Source organism: Schistocerca piceifrons, chromosome 11 (genome assembly GCF_021461385.2).
Source record: "Schistocerca piceifrons isolate TAMUIC-IGC-003096 chromosome 11, iqSchPice1.1, whole genome shotgun sequence".
Lineage (NCBI taxonomy): Eukaryota > Metazoa > Arthropoda > Insecta > Orthoptera > Acrididae > Schistocerca > Schistocerca piceifrons.
In genome coordinates this window covers 86,023,047-86,045,803 of record NC_060148.1, presented here as the reverse complement: position 1 = coordinate 86,045,803, position 22,757 = coordinate 86,023,047, and the positions used below count along the sequence as shown (strand labels likewise).

The window sequence follows — 22,757 nt, the reverse complement described above, 5'->3', positions numbered from 1 at the left end:
GATACATATATGAGATACAGACAGAATATAGATAAGATACAATAATTAAATTACCTTACTAAGTAGAAAGATCTAAAACTGAATAAACAGCTTATTGCAAGTAATTAAAATTTTGTTTCAAGAAATTCGTGTACGGAATAGAAACAGTGATTTAGTAGCAATTCCTTTAATTAAATTCTCATATTTTTGGATTTTTGCTTGTTTTTATGTCTGTTGGGAGGTGGTTGTATATTTTAATGCCCATACATTTAACCCTATTCGCATATACTTTTGTGTTGTGGGCTATAATTTGTAACTGTGTTATGTTTCCGGTGTCGTGTGTGGCGGTCTGCATTTCTGTCGATGGCGTCCTGGCAGTGGCAGGATTTTTAGGTGTTCAAATAGTGGTTTGCAGTGTTCAGTTCTTTTTTTATATTTAATTATTCTTACTACTTGTTTTTGTAACTTGAAAATTGTGAGAGAATCAGAGTTTAAAATGTAACAGATCCTACAGTTTTTCGCAAATTAAATAAAATTTATAATTTCGTACACCTGTAAGTATGCTTTGTATGCTGTGCAAAATTCATCAAAGAATCCCTCTTACTTATGAAGAAAAGTGTACCTATAGCAACAAATGCAGCCAACAGTAAATAAAAAAATGATGAAATTTCATGTGTAAAAAAAAATTATTTTGCTATGCGTGTGAATCCTGAATCCTCCCTGGTCATGCTGACAGTCTTATGAATTTATTTGTAAACGTGTATACAGTGGAAATTGTAATGTCCCGCAGTGCCGATTCTGTACCAAGTCTGCGCGTTTGACGTCCTGCTCCACTTAAGGCCACAAAGACGCCAATAACAAGACCTCAGTGAGTCTGAACGAGGTCATGTATCAGGGCTACAAGAAGCTGGATGTTCCTTCTGTGATACTGCAGAAAGGCTTGGCAGCAATGTAGCCACTGTACATGACTGCTGCCAATGATGTTCACAAAAATGTACGTTGCAAGGAGACCAGGTTCTGGACGGCCCTGTGGCTCAACCGAGAGGGAAGACATGGTGTTCGGCATATGGCTCTGGAGCATCGTACTGCATCTGCAGCAGCAATCTGAGCAGCAGCTGGCGCCACAGTGATACAAGAAACTGTCACAAATTGGTTACTTCAAGGACAGCTCCGAGCCAGACGCCGTTTAGCGTGCATTCCAACAACCCCGAACCACCGCCATTTGGACTTCAGTGGTGGCAAGCGAGGGCTCATTGGAGGGCAGGTTGGAGGTCTGTTGTGTTTTCTGATGAAAGCCGGTTCTGCCTCGACGCCAGCAATGGCCGTGTATTGGTTACAAGGAGGCCAGTCGAGGACCTGTACCCGAGCTGTCTGCGTGCTAAACACATTGGACCTACACCTGTAGTAATAGTCTGTGGTGCGATTTCGTATGACAGCAGGAGCACTCTCGTGGTTATCCCACGCGCCTTGAATGCAAAACTGTATGTCAGTCTGTCTGCTGCTCGTGGTCTCGCGGTAGCATTCTCGCTTCCAGAGCACGGGGTCCCGGGTTCGATTCCTGGCGGGGTCTGCCTCGAGATGACTGGGTGTTGTGTCGTCTTCATCATCCTCATTCATCCCCATCACGGTCGGAGGAAGGCAATGGCAAACCACCTCCACTAGGACCTTGCCTAGTAAAGTGGTGCGGGTCTCCCGCATCGTTCCCCTATGCTCTGTACAGAAGCATGTCAGTCTGGTGATTCGACCTGCTGTACTGTCATTCATGAACAGCATTCCAGGGGGTGTTTTCCAATAGGATAACGCTTGCCCACATACCGATGTTGTAACCCAAAATGCTGTACAGGATGTCGACATGTCTGCCTTGGCCTGCTCGATCAGCACATCTGTGTCCAGTCAAGCACTCGTGGGGCAACATCGGACAACAACTCCAGCGCCATCCAAACCGGCATAGAACCGTCCATTTTTTGACTGACCGAGTGCAACAGGCGTGGAAATTCATCCCACAAACTAACATCCAGCACCTGTATGACAAAATGAATGCATGTCGGTATGCTTGCACTCAACACTCCAGAGGTTACATCGGCACATTGGCTTTGCAGAACTCTATGTACTACTTTAGAATGCCGTCCTCCTCAATCCAAATTTCCGTTGGTGCCTCAGCCCGCTTGATAGTCCCCCTAAATGAGAACAGCACTGCAGAGGCTCTCCAGCTGTATTAGAATCGCACCACAGCATCGAAAGAAATGGGGCTCCTGCCTGAAGCCCAGGCATAGGTGTTTTATGGTCTACTGGCTAACGTTGCTGCCTCTGGATCATGGGGTCCAGGGTTCGATTGCCGGGTTGAGAATTTTCTCCACCTGGGGACTGGGTGTCTGTGTTGTCCTCATTATTTCATCATCATCACCATCGTTCGTAACAATGACTACATTGGACTGCGTAGAAAAGTTGGGCTGTGTAATAACTAAGACTTTGTATGGGCGCTGATGACCGCGCAGTTGAGTGCCCCACAAACCAAACATCATCACCACCATAGGTGCTTTAATCAAATGGAACTATGTGGTTGCAGAGACCATTTCAAGTGTCAAACATCTGTGATGTACGTCCCCCATTTCGTATAACGCTGAAGTGCTATTCCAATACTGTTGGAGAGCCTCTGCAATGCCGATCGAATTTTTATGGGGAATACCAAGAGCGTTGAGGCGTTAATCGGAATTTGGATGGAGGAGGGAGGTATGCTAGGGCAGCTGACCACAGCCACTGTGCCAAGTGGCGTAGTGAACAGGAGATCCCGGGTTCGAATCCTGGTCTAGTACACATTTTCGTTCACCACTGCTGATTCTGCATCATGTCCTGATACAGCTGACATCATTAATTCCTTCCCTTTCGTTTCCTTTCACTCCCCCACCCCCTCCATCTCCAATTTACATATAGTGTATAACAACTGCGGATTCCGTGTGGTGTCTGTACTCATATACTTGATCGCCTATATGGACAACGGATCTACCTTCATCACTACGGATGCATAAGTATGTCCGACCTCCTGCAGGAATCTGAGTAGTGACCATGCAGGAAATGGACAGGGGCTGCGAATAGGTGACACAGAGTGGGAATGTGAATAGGCTATAAGGCGTGCTGAGTGGTGATAACACTGTGTTCCAGATGGCTCAGTGATTAACGCACCTGCCTACTAAGCACATTTTTGCTCCCCGTTGCTGATTCCTCGTCATGTCCCTATGTAGCGGATATCAATAGTCCCTTTCCTTTCTCTTCCCCCTTCACCTTCGATTTACTTATAAATAACACATCAAGTGAAAGGCCAACTTAAGCAGTTCTGCCGGCCGGAGTGGCAATGTGGGTCTAGACGCTACAGTCTGGAACCGAGCGACCGCTACGGTCACAGGTTCGAATCCTGCCTCGGGCATGGATGTGTGTGATGTCCTTAGGTTAGTTAGGTTTAATTAGTTCTAAGTTCTAGGCAACTGATGATCTCAGAAGTTAAGTCGCATAGTGCTCAGAGCCATTTGAACCAAACAGTTCTGTTTGTATACATGTACTTATGTACATGCACTGTTACCCCTGTCTTCCATTATATAAAGGGCGTTCAAAAAGAAACGAGCCAGAGTCTGAAGTGCACAAACCAGTGACAGGAGGGTGATATCGTGGCGTGTGTAACGAGGTGTGGTCCCAACTAGAGCCTGGAAGTTCACAGCCCATTGCTAGAGGGTACACGAGCATGTCACGTAACTATACAGAGCTAGCAGCAGCACGCATCAATCATCCAACACTGCCAGTCACATTGCAAACAGTGACATGGAGGCATCAAAAGAAGAGGAATGAGGTGTTGTTCGTTTTCTGACAGCAGAAGTAGTAGGAGGAATGGATATTCATCGACGAATGTTGCAAGTGTACAGCGAACACTGCATGTCCTTTGCAAGGGCCAAGGCGAGGCACAAGCTCTTCAGGGAAGGACGGGTGTCGTTTGCCGATGATGCAGTGTCTGGGGCATCATACTGCATTACTGATGACATCGTACAGTTGGAGGATGCATTCATTACCCAGGATCACCGAGTGACAGTGAAAGCCATAGCCACTGTGATCGGATAGTCGGAAGTGTTCACACCATCATGAAAGAATGACTGCACATGTGCAAAGTGTGTGCCCAATAGGTGCCCCCACAATCTACAACCACGCCAGGAAGCATGTCGAATGGCCCACTGTCTTGCTCATCTGCAATGCTATGCTCGGAAAGGGAATATGTTCCTGGAACAAGTTGTGGCTGGAGATGAGTCACGGTGTAATCACTTCGAAACAGAATCAAAATGACAGTCTCCAGTGGAAGCACCCAGGCTCACCACCACCAAAAAAAGCCAAGGCCATCCACATGAGTGCAGGAAAGGTTATGCTGACGTTCTTCTTTGACCGATATGGCCCCCTTCTGATTCACTTCCTGCAGCATGGGACAACAGTGAATCCCCAGCATTACTCGCAATCCTTGGCCACCCTGTGCGAAGCGATCAAACCAAAACGACCAGGCAGTCTCATCCGTGGGGTCACTCTGCTCCATGACAATGCAAAGCCTCATACGGCCAACACAGTCGCGGCACTCCTGCAGAAATTCAAATGGGAGGTACTGGGCCATCCTCCGTACAGTCCGGACCTCTCTCTCTCCCTCCCTGTGATTACGCCATTTTTGGCCCCCTTAAAAAGGCTCTGAGGGGCGAACGATTCACCTCGGACGCCGACGTCCAGCTGTATGTGCGGAACTGGTAAACATCGGAGCCCAGGGTATTTTATGAGACAGCCTTTCACCGCCTTGTGTCACAGAGGGACAAGTGTCTCAACAGCTAGGGTCAGTACCTCTAACGTACAGGTACTGGTTTCTGTAGTTATGACTCTGGCTCGTTTCTTTTTGAATGCCCCTCATAAAGCACTAGTAACAAAGATGATGACTAGTTATAGGAAAGCTGTTCATGTTTTACAGTTTGCAAGCACTGAATCTCTTGTTACAGTGCAATGTGAGTTCCGTATTAAGTTCCGTTGTAATCCTCAAAGAGGTAATAACATCTGTAGATGGTATCATCAATTTGGATACACAGGTTGTCTCTGCAGAGGGAAAGGAACAGGATGACCAAAAGTGAGTAAATAACATGTTGAAAGTCTTTCACACGTAGCTGCCAAGAAACCAGTACGGAAGGTTAATTGTGAATCAGCAATTCCAGTGACGTCTGTATGGAGGCTTTTAAGCAGACGCTTACAACTACATTCTTATCGTTTGCAGTTATTGCGGGCGCCAAAGCCTACAGAAAACGGTTTTTGTGTCATCGCAAATGATGGAGTGCGTAGCAGAATATTAAAGTACTGTGGTGCATATCTTAGCCCTGTACTTAGTCATATTTGTAATTTTTCCTTTAAGAACGATGAGTTTCCTGAACGATTAAAGTAATCAGTAGTAAAGCCGCTTTATAAAAAGGGAGAAAGTGATACTGTACAAATTTTTGATCTATTTCTATGCCAACAGTGTCTGCTAAATTTATTGAAAAGGCTATGTATGATGGAATGTAGTCGAATTAAGTCTGGTGATGCTGAGGGAATTAGATTAGGAAATGAGACACTTAAAGTAGTAAAGGAGTTTTGCTATTTGGGGAGCAAAATAACTGATGATGCTCGAAGTAGAGAGGATATCAAATGTAGACTGGCAATGGCAAGGAAAGCGTTTCTGAAGAAGAGAAATTTGTTAACATCGAGTATAGATTTAAGTGTCAGGAAGTCATTTCTGAAACTATTTGAATGGAGTGTGAGTGTAGCCATGTATGGAAGTGAAACGTGGACTATAAGTAGTCTGGCCAAGAAGAGAATAGAAGCTTTCGAAATGTGGTGCTACAGAAGAATGTTGAAGATTAGATGGGTAGATCACATAACTAATGAGGAGGTATTGAATAGAATTGGGGAGAAGAGGAGTTTGTGGCACAACTTGAGTAGAAGAAGGGATCTGTTGGTAGGACATGTTCTGAGGCATCAGGGGATCACAAATTTAGCATTGGAGGGCAGTGTGGAGGGTAAAAATCGTAGAGGGAGACCAAGAGATGAATACACTAAGCAGATTCAGAAGGATGTAGGTTGCAGCAGGTACTGGGAGATGAAGAAGCTTGCACAGGATAGAGTAGCGTGGAGAGCTGCACCAAAAAAGATGTAATTGATCATTTTATGTCACATAATTTTCTATCAAATGTACAGTTTGGATTAACGACTGAAAATGCTACATTCTTTTTTCTGTGAGGTACTGGATGGATTAAACAAAACTTTTCGAACGCTAGGCATTTTTTTATTTAACTGAGGCGTTTGACTGTGTTGATCACAAAATATTGCTCCAGAAGTTGGACCATTACGGAATGCAGGGAGTAGCTCACAGCTGGTTCACCTCTTACTTCAACAATAGACAGCAAATGGTCATTATTCACAGTGTTGAGAATGACTCTGATCTGGGGTCTGAGTGGGGTATGGTCAAATGGGGTTGCCCCAGGGATCAGTGTTTGGCCACTCCTGTTCCTTATTTATACAAATGATATGACCTGTAGTATTGTGGGTAATTCTAAAATATTTCTGTTTGGTGTTGACACTAGCTTAGTAGTAAAGGATGTTGTGTGTAACATTGGCTCTGTTTCAAATAGTGCAGTTCATAACATAAGTTCATGGCTTGTAGAAAATAAACTAACGCTAAATCACAGTAAAACTCAGTTTTTACAGTTTCTAAAACACAATTAAACAAAACCAATTTAACAGATTTTCTGATTAGTGAAACTGAACAGTTCAAATTTCTAGTCGTTCAGATAGATAGTAAACTGTCGTGGAATGCCACGTTCAGGATCTTGTTCAGGCGCTTAATGCTGCCATTTTCACTATTCGAACGGTAACTAAAGTAAGTGATCGTTCGACACTAAAATTAGTCTACTTTGCCTACTTTCATTCGCTTATGTCGTATGGTATTATATTTTGGGATAACTTTTCCAATTCTACAGTGATATTTTTGGCTCAGAAACGGGCGGTTCGGACAATTATTGGTGTAAGTTCGCGAACCTCTTGTCGACCCCTGTTCACTATAATCCGTTCATCATAAGAATAAACCTGATGTAAGCATTGCAGTATGTATTCTTCCGCGTTTGCTGGAACCTTATTGCATTTCCGTTTCACGTGGGACTGCAGCCAAGCTGTCTCAAGCACTGTCAAGTACGGTAATGAGGGTACGTTTCGTGATGTGCGTTACGCGCACATCGACTTGGCGACAATACGGGAGAACAGCTTTAGCGGCGCATTTAACTCGGACAGCACTGGCCGGTCAGCTGGTACAGCTAGCCCTCAGTGGCGTGGCCAGCTGCAGTTCACACGTAAAGAGAGACGAGCAGAGGAGCAACACAGCTTCGAGTGTCATTTAATTTTTAAGCAGAATGAAATAACGCCCTGCAAATCTCCCACAATAGGCTCCGTTGACGACTAGGCAAAAACCGCAACACGTTAAAGTTTTTAGCCAACATACTGTTGTAATTAAAAACAAGAATGATAGAAATTCCTGACTTAACTTACAGGGTAATTTTCCTGCATAAGCATTGTGTGTAACGTAAGAGAGTACTGAAGGATTTCACTGTATAGTTAAATATTGAATCCACTCAAGGTATTACTTAAAGTCAGACGTCTGGTAATCTCTTAGGACCTTGCTTATCTGAATCCGAGAATTACTTTTCAATTCTGGAAGTGTCACCTGCTACGGTGATAACGAGCCTATCAACAACAGAATCCAAGCAGCCAATCAGGCGCAGCTTTTTGCTTCTTTTATGAGGAGCCGTCCTATATCCCGCCAGGGTTCGACAGTGACGTGCTTTAGTTCCAGTACGTCTGACAGCTTAACAGTCTTGTTACTTCTCGGTCCAAATCCCGCAACTTGGCTCCAGGTCAGTTCTGTTGGGTTCATATTGTAATGGTACAGTAGCAAATTTAAAAATGCAGTGTTTGTATGACGTGTTGAGGCTGTGAAAATGATAGTTTTTCATGTTTCTACGATACTTACTTACCTCTGTGGTAAAAAACGATGGAAATAGTCTCAGAAAAGAGGATTTCTTTTTTCATTTTCGCCTTAAAAATTACTAGGTGTACAGCTTTGCTTCCGCTGTTTTTTCCCTAGCATTTGTGGCTTTAATGAAACAAATTGGTTACACATGTATCATTCAAAGTATTTTCCATCACTGGCCACTACACTCTCCTATCCTTCGGGCAGTGTACGAATCCCGCGTCGAAAAAATTATTCATCTTTTGAAGCGATGCACGAATCGATGCAATTTGTGACTTCTTCATGAGATCGTAAGTGTTGGTCAGCCTGGCCATGCGCCATTGATCTAAACAGGTGAAAGTCAGAGGGAGCAATGTCTGGAGAATACGGTGAGTGGGGTAGGACTTCCCGTTATAACGTTTCCAAGTAAGTTTTGGCCTCTTTTGCAACGTGGGGTCGAGCGTTGTCGTGCTGAAAATCACCTTACCGCTCCTCTCGCTGTACTGCGGCCGTTTGTCTTTTAATGCTCTGCTCAGACGCATTAATTGTGCTCGACAATGAGCACCTGTGATTGTTTCACTTGGTTTTAACACCTCATAGTACACGCCGCCGAGCTGGTCCCACCAAATGCAGAGCACGATCTTGCAGCCGTGAATATTCGGTTTGGCCGTCGACGTGTAAGCATGGCCGGAATATCCCTATGATTTTTTGCTTTTAGGGTTATCGTAATGAACCCATTTCTCATACAATGCGATGCAGAAATCCCTTCCGTTTTTGCCTCTGAAGCAACTGTTCACAAACACACAAAAAAAGATGGCTCTAAGCACTATGGGACTTAACATCTGTGGTCATCAGTCCCCTAGGCTTAGAACTACGTAAACCCAACTAACCTAAGGCCATCAAACACATCCATGCCCGAGGCAGGATTCGAACCTGCGACCGTAGCAGCAGCGTGGTTCCGGATTGAAACGCCTAGAACCGCTCGGCCACAGCGGTTAGCTCACAAACACACAAACGCCGTTCAACTTCTCTTGGTTTCAGCTCACAAGGGACCTAAGTTCCTTCTTTCTGAATCATGCCCATATCCTTGAGACGTTTTGAAATGGCTTGCTGTGTCACTCCCTCTAATCGTGCCAATTCTTCTCGAGTTTGACGCGAGTCTTCATTCAGCAATGTCTCCAATTCTGCATCTTCGAAAACATTCTCTCTTCTACCACTGTGCCGGTCTATGAGGTTAAAATCACCGTTCTTGAAGCGTTGAAACCACTCACGACACGTCCTTTTACTAATAGCGTCCTTACCGTACGTACTTGAGAGCATTCGATGAGACTCAGCCGCTGTTTTCTTCATATTCAAACAAAACAGTAACACCTCCTGCAAATGACGAGAATTAGGCTCGTAAACTGACATTTTCAATCAAGAACAACTTTATGATGCACACACAAATCGACTAACGTTTGACCGAGGTCCAAGTTAACTGCCTGACGTCTGCAATCTGTTTCTTTCGACCGCTACTTTGCGTTGTCGCCACCTATCGGCAAACGGCGGATGCAAAGTTGTACACCTTGTAAATTGATACTTTTCTTAATTTAAGCAAGTTTTATTAAGTCTTTCATAAAACATTGATAACTAAGAATTTATATTTGAAATGGAAACAGGAATTTCGCGTCCAATATGTAATGAGAAACAGGAAGACGTGCATTATTCATAAAACACGATGAATTTTATAATTGCGAGATGTGGATATCTCAAATTGAACGAGAAAAAAATGATACCATACAAATAACCGCATTTGGTTCATATGCCAATACGCTACCGATTGCGCTGCACGTTCAATGTGAGTCCGTTTATCAAATGCATTATATACAACTCTGGGAAAACTTCAAAGCCGATTATCTCCGTAAATCTATGACAGACATTAAGAACAGCCTATTTCTCGGCACTTCTTAACCGTGTTCCACACGCGTATTTCACTACGGAACGGAAAACAGCCTCCGCCATTTTCATACTGCGTAGTAACAGCGCGATAATCAGAGGACAACAATGGACAGACTGTGACTGTACACGATTTCCGAAATAAAAACTACGTAGCTAAACCGTGATTAAGAGAAACGTCGATGGCTGTTTCTTCTATTCTGTTGAGGACTTCTTAGGAAAATTAAGTTGATTCTTATGTTACATTATTGATTGTGTTTACTTAAACTTATGGCTTTACTTTTTTCGGATTCATAAACATTCCATTTTATCTGCTATTACTTTTATATTGTAATTTCATGTACTGACATGTTCCATGATCTTGAAGATTTCTTCCTCAATTTGGTCCTACGGAGCTAGATGTATAAATAAATGAAAATGACAGTTTGCTGCATGATGATGAAGATTTTTGGATCGTGCCATCTTCAGTGATTTCACCCAAGTGGAAATGTGAGCACACGTAATTTACGCATCTGGGGCTCAGCAAATCCCAACGAGGTGGTCCAGTTGTAATTAGAATGCCGTAAATTGAATGTTTCTTGTGCCATATCCCGATAGAAAAAGTATTGGCCTTTCTTTTTCGCTGAAGCAACTCTAACTGGTGTTTCCTACACTGTCTGATCAAAAGTATCCGGACACCTAGCTGAAAATGACTCACAAGTTCGTGGCGCCCTCCATCGGTAACGGTGGAATTCAATATAGTGTTGGCCAACCCTTGGCCTTGATGACAGCTTTCACTCTCGCAGGCATACGCTCAACAACAACGGGTGCAAGCCCCCGCCGTGAAAAAACTGACCATACCATAACACAACCACCTTCGAATTTTACTGTGGGCGCTACACACGCTGAGAGATGACGTTCACTGGGCATTCACCACACCCACACCCTGCCATCGGATCACCACATTGTGTACCACATTTCGTCACTGCACAAAACAGTTTTTCCACTGTTCAATCGTCAAATGTTATTTACACTCATTACACCAAGCAAGGTGTCGTTTAGCATTTACCGGCGTGATGTGTGGCAGCCGCTCGACCGTGAAATCAAAGTTTTCTTACCTCCCACCTAACTGTCATAGTATTTGCAGTGGATCCTGATGCAGTTTGGAATTCCTGTGTGGAGGTCTCGATAGATGTCTGCCTATTACAGATTACGACCCCCTTGAACTGTAGCCAGTCTCTGTCAGTCAACAGACGAGGTTGGCCTCTACGCTTTTGTGCAGTACGTGTCCCTTCACGTTTCCACGTCACTATCGCATCGGAAACAGTGGACCTAGGGATTTTTAGGCTTGTGGAAATCTCGCTTACAGACTTATGACACAAGTGACACCCAGTCACCTGACCACGTTCGAAGTCCGTGAGTTCTGCGGAGTGCCCCACTCTGCTCTCTCACAATTTCTAATGACTACTGAGGTCGCTGATATGGAGTACCTGGCAGTAGGTGGCAGCACAGTGCACCTAATATGAAAAACGCATGTTTTTGTGGGTGTCCGGATACTTTTGATCACACTGTGTAATTTGGTGCTCTAGAACTATGGCTCTTGTAGCAGTTGGTGGAACCTGAATCACAGAACTTTATTTGGCAGCAGGATAGTGCGCCGCCTCAGTGACATAACTCAGTAAGTGATTGGTTAAACGCCGTTCTACCCGGTTGTTGGATTGACATCGATAGGACAGAACACAGAAATTGTTTAGCATGACATCCACCGTTCCACCGATCTGACGCCATGTGATCACATGACATAGTGAAAGTTTTGGATCAAGTTTCTTGATTTCCGAAAAGCATTTGACACAGTACCACAGCTACGCTAGTATGATAATATGGGGTATCAAGTCAAATAGTTAGTGGGCAAAGTTCGAGATCTCGCTGGGATTGCTCCATGTGACATCAGAAGAGAAGTCGCCGCCAACATCGAGAGGCATAAATCAAACACAGTGACCTCACATCCACTCTTTGAACATCAACCTGCCAAGCCAAGACTGAAGTCCAGGAAGAGTTTCCTAACAATTTCACAGCCCTTAGAAGGATCAGCCGCGGCTACCCGACTCACCAAGTGGAAAGAAATATGCCAACACCTGTCAAACTGGATGACACCACTAGATTCCCTGCCTCCTGGACACATGGAGAAGTGGGTCATCTGGAAGTCCTTGAACAGACGACGGACTGAAGTGGCAAGATCGAGGGACAATCCCCTTAAATGGAACTTCCAACTGCCAAATGCCAACACAACACTGTGCAAATGCGGTGAATTGCAGACAACCCGGCATCTCGTCAACTGAAACTTATGCCCAACCAGCTGTAGCACCAAATGCTATCAAAGTTATCCAATTCTGGGTGAATACTGTATAGTTTTCTTTACATGTATTATATATGTGTTCATTTTAGTGTGCCTTTGACTCGAATAAAGAAAGAATCAACTCAAATTTGTGGCTAGGTTGAAGACTCTTTGGGAGGAAGGACACAGGGTCTGATTTTTGATTGCCTGAGAGTAGCTGCATAAATATTCTGTCTGATCCTGATAAGGTTTCATTGTGGTGGAGAGATTGGCAACTTGCTCTAAATGGTTAGAAATGTAAAATTTTGCTCTCCACAAAACGAGAAAACATAGCATCCTATGATGACTATAATATCAATGTGTCACTGTTGGAATCGACCAACTAATACAAATACCTGGATGTAACACACTGTAGTCATATCAAACGGAATGATCTCATAGGTACTGGTAGACTTTTGTTTATTGGTAGAATATTGGGGATGTGCAACCAGTCTACAAAGGAGACTGGTAGCAAATCACTTGTGCGACCAGTTCTAGAATATTGCTCAAGTGTGTGGGACCTGTACCAGATGGGACTAACAGGGGCTATTGGAAGTATACAGAGAAGGTTCAAATGGGTCTGAGCACTATGGGACTTAACTTCTGAGGTTATCAGTCCCCTAGAACTTAGAACTACTTAAACCTAACTAACCTAAGGGCATCACACACACCCATGCCCGAGGAAGGATTCGAACCTGCGACCGTAGCAGTCCCGCGGTTCCGGACTGCAGAGCCAGAACCGCACGGCCACCGCGGCTGGCTGCAATGTGCAAACAGACCCCAAAAATCAGTTTTTGGCTGTTGGTTCATGATGCCCTAAGTTGTACATTCATCTACTTTCACGTTTAATTATTTTCGATCAATAAATAATAAGTTGTACATTGAAGAGCCCAAGAAACTGGTCCATCTGCCTAATATCGTGTAGGGCCCCCACAAGTGCGCACAACTGCCGCAACACGACGTGGCATGGACTCGACTAATGAATGAAGTAGTGCTGGAGAGAATTGACACTATGAATCCTTCAGGGCTGTCTATAAATCCGTAAGCATACAGGGGGGGACAGCACGTTGCAAGGCATCCCAGATACGCTCAATAATGTTCGTGTCTGGAGATTTTGGTGGCCAGCGGAAGTGTTTAAACTCAGAAGAGTGTTCCTGGAGCCACTCTGTAGCAGTTCTGCACGTGTGGGGTGTCACATTGTCCTGCTGGAATAGCCCAAGTCCGTCGGAATACACAATGGACAGGAATGGATGCAGGTGATCAAACAGGATGCATACGTATGTGTACCTGTCAGAGTCGTATCTAGACGTATTAGGGGTCCCATATCACTCCAACTCCACACCACCCACACCATTACAGAGCTCCACCAGCTTTAAGACTCCGCTGCTGACATGTAGGGTCACGGATTCATCATGTTGTCTGCACACCCCTACACGTCCATCTGCTCGATACAGTATGAAATGAGACTCGTACGACCAGGCAACATGTTTCCAGTCACCAACAGTCCGACGTCGGTGTTGACGGGCTCTAGCGAGGCCTAAAGCTTTGTGTCGTACTGTCATCAAGGGTACACGAGTGGGCCCTCGGCTCCGAAAGCCCATGTCGATGATGTTTCTTTGAATGATTCGCACGCTGACACTTGTTGATGGCCCAGCATTGAAATCTGCAGCAATTTGCGGGAGGGTTGCACTTCCGTCACGTTGAACGATTCTCTTCAGTTTTCGTTGGTCCTGTTCTTGTAGGATCTTTTTCCGGTCGCAGCGATGTCGGAGATTTGATGTTTTACCGGATTCCTGATATTCACGGTACGGGGAAAATCTTCACTTCATCCCTACTTCAGAGATGCTGCGTCCCATCGCCTGTGCGCCCATTATAACACGTTCAAACTCAAGAATGGTTCAAATGGCCCAGAACACTATGGGACTTAATATCTGAGGTCATCAGTCCCCTAGACTTAGAACTAGTTAAACCTAACTAACCTAAGGACATCACACACACCCATGCCCGAGGCAGGATTTGAACCTGCGGCCGTAGCGGTAGCGCGGTTCCAGACTGTAGCGTCTAGAACCGCTCGACCACGCAGGCCGGCCATCCTTTTAAGACTCACTAGAAACTGAGTTTCTATGCACCCACTGTTTCGGTGATGCAGCTATTATACCTGGACGGAACAAAGGTGTGAAGGAAATCCTTTTTCAAGACCAGCCAGAGAGTCGCTACATCCACTGCAGCAATCATTGTTTGGATCTAGCACTACAGAAGTTTCAAGACGCTGTGATCCATTGGGCGATGTACTGGTAACTGCCAAAGACGTCTCAAATACACTGAAGAGCCAAAGAAACTGCTACACCTGCCTAATATCGTGTAGGGCCCCCGCGAGCACACAGAACGGCCGCAACGCGACATGGCATGGACTCGACTAATGCCTGAAGTAGTGCTGGAGGGAACTGGCACCATGAATCATGCAGGGGTGGCCATAAATCCGTAAGAATACGAGAGACTGCAGACCTCTTCTGGACATCCCAGATATGCTCAAAAATGTTCATGTCTGGGGGTCTGATGGACAGCAGAAGTGTTTAAACTCAGAAGAGTCTTCCTGGAGCCACTCTGTAGAAATTCTGGACTTGTGGGGTGTCACATTGTCCTGCTGGAATTGCCCAAGTCGCTTACGTACGTGTCACCTGTCAGAATCGTATTTAGACGTATCAGGGGTCCCATATCCAACTGCACACGCCCCACACAATTATAGAGCCTCCACCAGCTTGAACAGTCCCCTGCTGACATGTAGGGTCCACGGACTCATGGGGCTGTCTCCGTAGCTGTACACGTCCATCCGCTCGATACAATTTGAAACGAGACTCGTCCGACCAGGCAACATGTTTCCAGTCATCAACAGTCCAATGTCTGTGTTGACTGGCCCAAGCGAGGTGTAAAACTTTGTGTCGTGCAGTCATCGAGGGTACACGAGTGGGCCTTCAGCACCATATCGATGATGTTTCGTAGAATGGTTCGCACACTGACACTTGTCGATGGCCTAGCATTCAAATCTGCAGCAATTTCCGGAAGGCTTGCACTTCTGCAGTGTTGAACGTTTCTCTTCAGTCGTCGTTGGTCCCGTATTTGCGGAATATTTTTTCGGCCCCAGCGATGTCGGGCATTTGATGTTTTACCGGATTCCTGATATTCACGGTCCACTCGTGAAATGGTCGTACGGGAAAATCCCCACTTCATCGCTATCTCGGAGATGCTGTGTCCCATCGCTCGTGCGCCGGCTGTAACACCATGTTCAAACTCACTGTAGCAGCAGTAACCGATCTAACAACTGCGCCAGACACTTGCTTACATAGACGTTGCCGACTGCAGCACCATATTCTGCCTGTTTATGTATCTCTGTATTTGAATACATATGGCTATGCCAGTCTCTTTGGCGCTTCTGTGGATATTTCAAGAATCTGCTACAAGGAAACACATGTGTGCAGATGTTGTGCTACCATCTGGTGTCGATGAAACGAATCCAAACCCAAAATCTCAACGACTGATTTCAGTGCGTCCCACCCAATGAACTGTAGATGTAAAATCTTTGAGACATTTCAAGGAAAACTATGATCGGATCCAGAAAACGGTAGCCAAAATATTGAATGTACTGTGCTCAGTTAGAGACGAAAGAAGGGCAGTCCTGTGGGGTTATGAGAAGCGGCTCAAAAAGTTTGGAACTCTTTTTTATATAACAGTAACAACTGAGGTGTTTGTACTGTGTGAAGAACTAGCCAGATCCCTATAGAATACAAATTTTAATTCATGCAGACTGAAACTTTCTGCAGACGTTCTAAAAGCAGCTCTTGCAAGTCCTTGGACTACAGAAGCATTTGATATGCTGAAACTTCCTGGCAGATTAAAAGTGTGTACCAGACCGAGACTCGAACTCGGGACCTTTGCCTTTCGCGGGAAAGTGCTCTCCATCTGAGCTACCCAAGCACGACTCACGCCCCGCCCTCACAGCTTTACTTCTACCAGTACCTCGTCTCCTACCTTCCAAATTTCGCGGAAGCTCTCCTGCATACCTTGCAAAAATGGCTCTGAGCACTATGGGACTTAACATCTATGGTCATCAGTCCCCTAGAACTTAGAACTACTTAAACCTAACTAACCTAAGGACAGCACACAACACCCAGCCATCACGCATACCTTGCAGAACTAGCACTCCTGGAAGAAAGGATATTGCGGAGACATGGCTTAGCCACAGCCTGGAGGATGTTTCCAGAATGATATCTTCACTCTGCAGCGGAGTGTGCGCTGATATCAAAATTCCTGGCAGATTAAAACTGTGTGCCGGACCAAGACTCGAACTCGGGAATTTTGCCTTTCATGGGCAAGTGCTCTACCATTTTTTTTTAAATCTCGTTTTGTTCACTTTTGTTCGTTGCATCTGCTCGGGGTGGACGTCGTAAGACATCTGCCAGGAAGTTTCATATCAGTGCACACTCCGCTGCAGAGTGAAAATTTTATTCTGGATTTGATATGCTGTTAGAGAAATTCTGTTAGAAATGCTGTTAGAGGTTATTCTGAAAGCCTAAATATGAAAGAGTCAAATATCTCCCGACCAAGAAAAATACCAGTGAAATTGCAACACACAGAAACACCGTCTGTTCCCAAAGAATTGCTTCAAGAACGCGTATTTTAGGAACTATTTGTTTGAAATTTTTGATCTCCTTCTGAATGTGACTGATCGAAGGTTCAACCAAGAGGATCTAATGCGACCATCCCATCTTGAAGACATTTACTACGTCGTCCCAAATACATCCTCCATCTACACGACATTTGGAAGAATTGCTTGGAGCATATACCACAGGTTTTAACCCCTTCATGCACAGCCCGAAATGTTGCGAATCATTACGCCTAGTATACAACCATGCAACGTATCCTCCATTGGAATGAAACTTATTGCTCAATCCGGTAGAGTTAAAGGACACATTCAGGAAGTTACTCGACTCATCATTCTGATTCTGACAGTTCCAGTATTGCCAGCATCCTCTGAGAAGTCATTCAGTGCCTTGAAACAACTTAAAACTTGCCTCAGATCAACAATTACTCACTCGAGACTCACCCAACTACTTCTCCTCCATCTTCATCAAGACAGGGCTGGAAAAATTAATCTTATGGATGTCATGAAAGAATTTCTTTCCTGAACTGTCGAAAGGAGAACTACATTTGGAAATTGTACTAAGTTTTTTAGTCTAACTCAAACCAAAATAAATGTCATGTTATTCTTCAAACAAATTATGTTTTTCTTTTTTTCATTAAGATGTGTTGCACAGTCTTTGTAATATACTAGTTACAACAAAAGGTTTCTCTCTGGTCTATTGATATTGCAGTCTAGAGTAAATATGAACTCCTTTTCGCAAATGGTCTCAAAACAAAGTAGGACCAACGTCTTCCCAGATAAATGACGTCTTTTTAAAAATTAAAGCGACGAAATCGTTTTCAAGGGCATGCCCTATAAAATTAGGTCCATATTAGTATTAATGAGTTGCTTCTCTCCTTAGGACAACATAGTGCAAATTACCTAAAACACTTCCCACACTATCGATTATTCTTAACGGCTTTGCTGAAAGACGAAGTCAGTAAATGGGTTCGCTTGCGCCCCTGTCCCCCCCCTCCCTCCTCTAGAGAAATAATTGGTACACCACTAGTCTGACAGTTTCTTTTCTTCTTCTGTTCCCGAACTCCCTTCATGAAATCCTGCGTTCTCTCTCCTCTTTCTTCCAGTGGCCTTTTTTTTCCTAACTTGTGATTTACAACTAAGATTTCAAAAGTTTTTGCGTTTTCTGATGCTGTGTTCTGTGGCATTCAGTTCTTGCAACTTCTTCTAACCAAGCCATTTGTACCCTCTTTGCGTTTATTATTAGGTTGGCGCACAAGTACATACCGTTTTTGTTTTGCATGTTGGCGTTCCGGTTACCAGGGTTTATCTATCGATTGTCGCCTTTTATTTGTAATTAACTATTGCTGCGTGAGTTTACATATTGTCATTTGGAGACAGTGAGAGGAGCTGTGGACGCTAGGAACTGGAGTGCCAAATAGAGAAATCGGAACATTTCCGACATATCCTTCTGTTTGAGTTAATAGAGGACTGACAGCAGCGGAGGCAACCAGAAACTTTTGCGCCAGGTATGGGAATAACGCCCATTCGACAGTGCACAGCAAGAAAATGATTTTCTCGTTTTAAGGAGGCCTTTTTGGCGTTCACTCCACGTTCGGGAAAAACTTCGGGGTTTGATGAAGATCGTTTAAACTGCGTTAATCCCCAATGATCCACGTCACTGTACTCGAGAACTGGCAAATGTAATGAACTGTGATCATCCTACTTTCGGTCGCAGGTTCGAATCCTGCCTCGGGCATGGATGTGTGTGATGTCCTTAGGTTAGTTAGGTTTAAGTAGTTCTAAGTTCTAGGGGACTGATGACCTCAGAAGTTAAGTCCCATAGTGCTCAGAGTCATTTGAACCATTCTACTATTGCCCGTCATTTGCATGCAATGTGGAAGGCTAAATAATCGGGTGTATGGTTACCGAATGCTCAAAGCTGAAATCGCAAAATTCAGCAGGTGACCATATGCACATCTCTGCTCGTTCGTCATCAGTTGGTTCATGAAAATGGTTCAAATGGCTCTAAGCACTATGGGACTTAACATCTAAGGTCATCAGTCTCCTGGACTTAGAACTACACTACTGGCCATTAAAATTGCTACACCACTAGGATGACGTGCTGCAGACGTGAAATTTATCCGGCAGGAAGAATGTACTGTGATATGCAAATGATTAGCTTTTCAGAGCATTCATACGAGGTCGGCGCCGGTGGCGACACCTGCAATGTGCTGACATGAGGAAAGTTTCCAACCGATTTCTCATACACAAACAGCAGTTGACCGGCGTTGCCTGGTGAAACGTTGTTGTGATGCCTCGTGTAAGGAGGAGAAATGCGCACCACCACGTTTCCGACTTTGATAAAGGGCGGATTGTAGCTTATCGCGATTGCGGTTTATCGTATAGCGACATTTCTGCTCCCGTTGGGCGAGATCCAATGACTGTTAGCAGAATATGGAATCGGTGGGTTCAGGAGGGTAATACGGAACGCCGTGCTGGATCCCAAAGGCCTCATATCACTAGCAGTCGAGATGACAGGCATCTTATCCGTACGGCTGTAACGGATCGTGCAGCCACGTCTCGATCCCTGAGTCAAAAGATGGGGAGGTTTGTAAGATAACAGTCATCTGCACGAACAGTTCGACGACGTTTGCAGCAGCACGGACTATCAGCTCGGAGACCGTGGCTGCGGTTACCCTTGATGCTGCATCACAGACAGGAGCGGCTGCGATGGTGTACTCGACGACAAACCTGGGTGCACGAATGGCAAAACGTCATTTTTTCGGCTGAATCCGGGTTCTGTTTACAGCATCATGATGGTCGCATCCGTCTTTGGCGACATCGCGGTGAACGCACATTGGAAGCGTGTATTCGTCATCGCCATAGTGGCGTATCACCTGGTGTGATGTTATGGGGTGCCATTGGTTACACGTCTCGGTCACCTCTTGTTCGCATTGACGGCACTTTGAACAGTGGACGTTACATTTCAGATGTGTTACGACCCGTGGCTTTGCCCTTCATTCGATCCCTGCGAAACCCTACATTTCAGCAGGATAATGCACGACAGCATGTCGCAGGTCCTGTACGGGCCTTTCTGGATACAGAAAATGTTCGACTGCTGCCCTGGCCAGCACATTCTTCAGATCTCTCACCAACTGAAAACGTCTGGTCGATGGTGGCCGAGCAACTGGCTCGTCACAATACGCCAGTCACTACTCTTGATGAACTGTGGTATCGTGTTGAGGCTGCATGGGCAGCTGTACCTGTACACGCCATCCGAGGTCTGTTTGACTCAATGCCCAGGCGTATCAAGGCCGTTATTACGGCCAAGGGTGGTTGTTCTGGGTACTGATTTTTCATGGTCTATGCACCCAAATTGCGTGAAAATGTAATCACATGTCAGTTCTAGTATAATATATTTGTCCAATGGATACCCGTTTATAATCTGCATTTCTTCTTGGTGTAGCAATTTTAATGGCCAGTAGTGTACTTAAACCAAACTAACCTAAGGACATCACACACATCCATGCCCGAGGCTGGATTCGAACCTGCGACCGTAGCAGCAGCGCGGTTCCGGACTGAAGCGCCTAGAACCGCTCGGTCACAGCGTCCGGCTGGTTCATGAACAACACGGACATTACTATCGTGTATCGTTACTGTTGACAGGAAATGGTTCAAAAATGGTTCAAATGGCTCTGAGCACTATGGGACTTAACATCTGAGGTCATCAGTCCCCTAGAACTTAGAACAACTTAAACCTAACCAACCTAAGAACATCACACACATCCATGCCCTAGGCTGACCGTAGAACTTCAAGAGTATTGCATCATTGAACTTGTACGTTGCTATGCCTACGTCTGTATTTTTCGTTTAATGCATGTTGTTGTTGTGGTCTTCAGTCCAGAGACTGGTTTGATGCAGCTCTCCATGCTACTCTATCCTGTGCAAGCTGCTTCATCTCCCAGTACCTACTGCAACCTACATCCTTCTGAATCTGCGTAGTGTATTCATCTCTTGGTCTCCCTCTACGATTTTTACCCTCCACTCTGCCCTCCAATAGTAAATTGGTGTTCCCTTGATGCCTCGGAATATGCCCTACCAACCGATCCCTTCTTCTAGTCAAGTTGTGCCACAAATTTCTCTTCTCCCCATTTCTATTCCCCATTTCTATTCAGTACCTCCTCATTAGTTATGTGATCTATACATCTAATTTTCAGCATTCTTCTGTAGCACCACATTTCGAAGGCTTCTATTCTCTTATTGTCCAAACTATTTATCGTCCATGTTTCACTTCCATACATAGCTACACTCCATACAAATACTTTCAGAAACGACTTCCTGACACTTAAATCTAAACTCGATGTTAACAAAATTTCTCTTCTTCAGAAATGCATTCCTTGCCATTGCCAGTCTACATTTTATATCGTCTCTACTTCTACCATCATCAGTTATTTTGCTCCCCAAATAGCGAAACTCATTTACTACTTGAAGTGTCTCATTTCCTAATCTAATTCCCTCAGCATCACCCGACTTAATTCGACTACATTCCATTATCCTCGTTTTGCTTTTGTTGATGTTCATCTTATAGCCTCCTTTCAAGACACTGTCCATTCCGTTCAACTGCTCTTCCAAGTCCTTTGCTGTCTCTGACAGAATTACAATGTCATCAGCGAACCTCAAAGTTTTTATTTCTTCTCCATGAATTTTAATACCTAGTCCGAATTTTTCTTTTGTTTCCTTTACTGCTTGCTCAATATACAGATTAAATAACATAGGGGATAGGCTATAACCGTGTCTCACTCCCTTCCCAACCACTGCTTCCCTCGACTCTTATAACTGCCGTCTGGTTTCTGTACAAATTGTAAATAGTCTTTCGCTCCCTGTATTTTACCCCTGCCACCTTCACACAGTCAACATTGTCAAAAGCTTTCTCTAAGGCTACAAATGCTAGAAACGTAGGTTTGCCTTTCCTTAATCTATCTTCTGAGATAAGTCATAGGGTCAGTATTGCCTCATGTGTTCCAACATTTCTACGGAATCTTAACTGATCTTACCCGAGGTCGTCATCAACCAGTTTTCCCATTCGTCTGTAAAGAATTCGTGTTAGTATTTTGCAGCCGTGCCTTTCCTTAATCTATCTTCTGAGATAAGTCATAGGGTCAGTATTGCCTCATGTGTTCCAACATTTCTACGGAATCTAAACTGATCTTACCCGAGGTCGTCATCAACCAGTTTTTCCATTCGTCTGTAAAGAATTCGTGTTAGTATTTTGCAGCCGTGACTTAATAAACTGATAGTTCGGTAATTTTCACATCTGTCAACACCTGCTTTCTTTGGGATTGGAATTATTATATTCTTCTTGAAATGTGAGAGTATTTCGCCCGTCTCATACATCTTGCACACCAGACGGCAGAGTTTTGTCAGGTCTGGCTCACCCAAGGCTATCAGTAGTTCTAATGGAATGTTGTCTACTTCCGGGGCCTTTTAGTGAATATGCCATTTATATTAATGGGGCCATAGGTTTTTCTAGGAATTTTGCGGTCTTCCTTTGAAATTTCTTCCGTTTTTGTATGGCTTCCTAAAGATGTTTTTAACACATGTACTAGTCTTTTCCATACAAGACAACTGTTTTGTAATGCAGAAGTTTCACATCACGGAATATCACCCATTTGTTCTAGTGATTACATGTTATTCTGTACGCTTTCTGAATCTTGCTGGCTCTTTCTAAATTGTCTTTAGGGTCTAGTCCAGATGGTACTATATGATTTCTGCTAAGACATTTAAAAGAAGACGCAAATGAAATTGTCACATAT

The 22,757-nt window shown here is 44.5% G+C and overlaps 1 protein-coding gene across 1 annotated transcript in view; it reads left to right on the top strand.

Moving 5' to 3' along the window:
• LOC124719730 overlaps nucleotides 1–419 on the top strand; it is a 149,452-nt gene extending 149,033 nt beyond the window's left edge. Inside the window, exon 11 of the mRNA XM_047244932.1 lies at nucleotides 358–419. Within this exon, the coding sequence (XP_047100888.1) occupies nucleotides 358–419 (62 nt within the window). The remainder of the gene's footprint in view (nucleotides 1–357) is intronic.
• The last annotated feature ends 22,338 nt before the right edge of the window (nucleotides 420–22,757 follow it).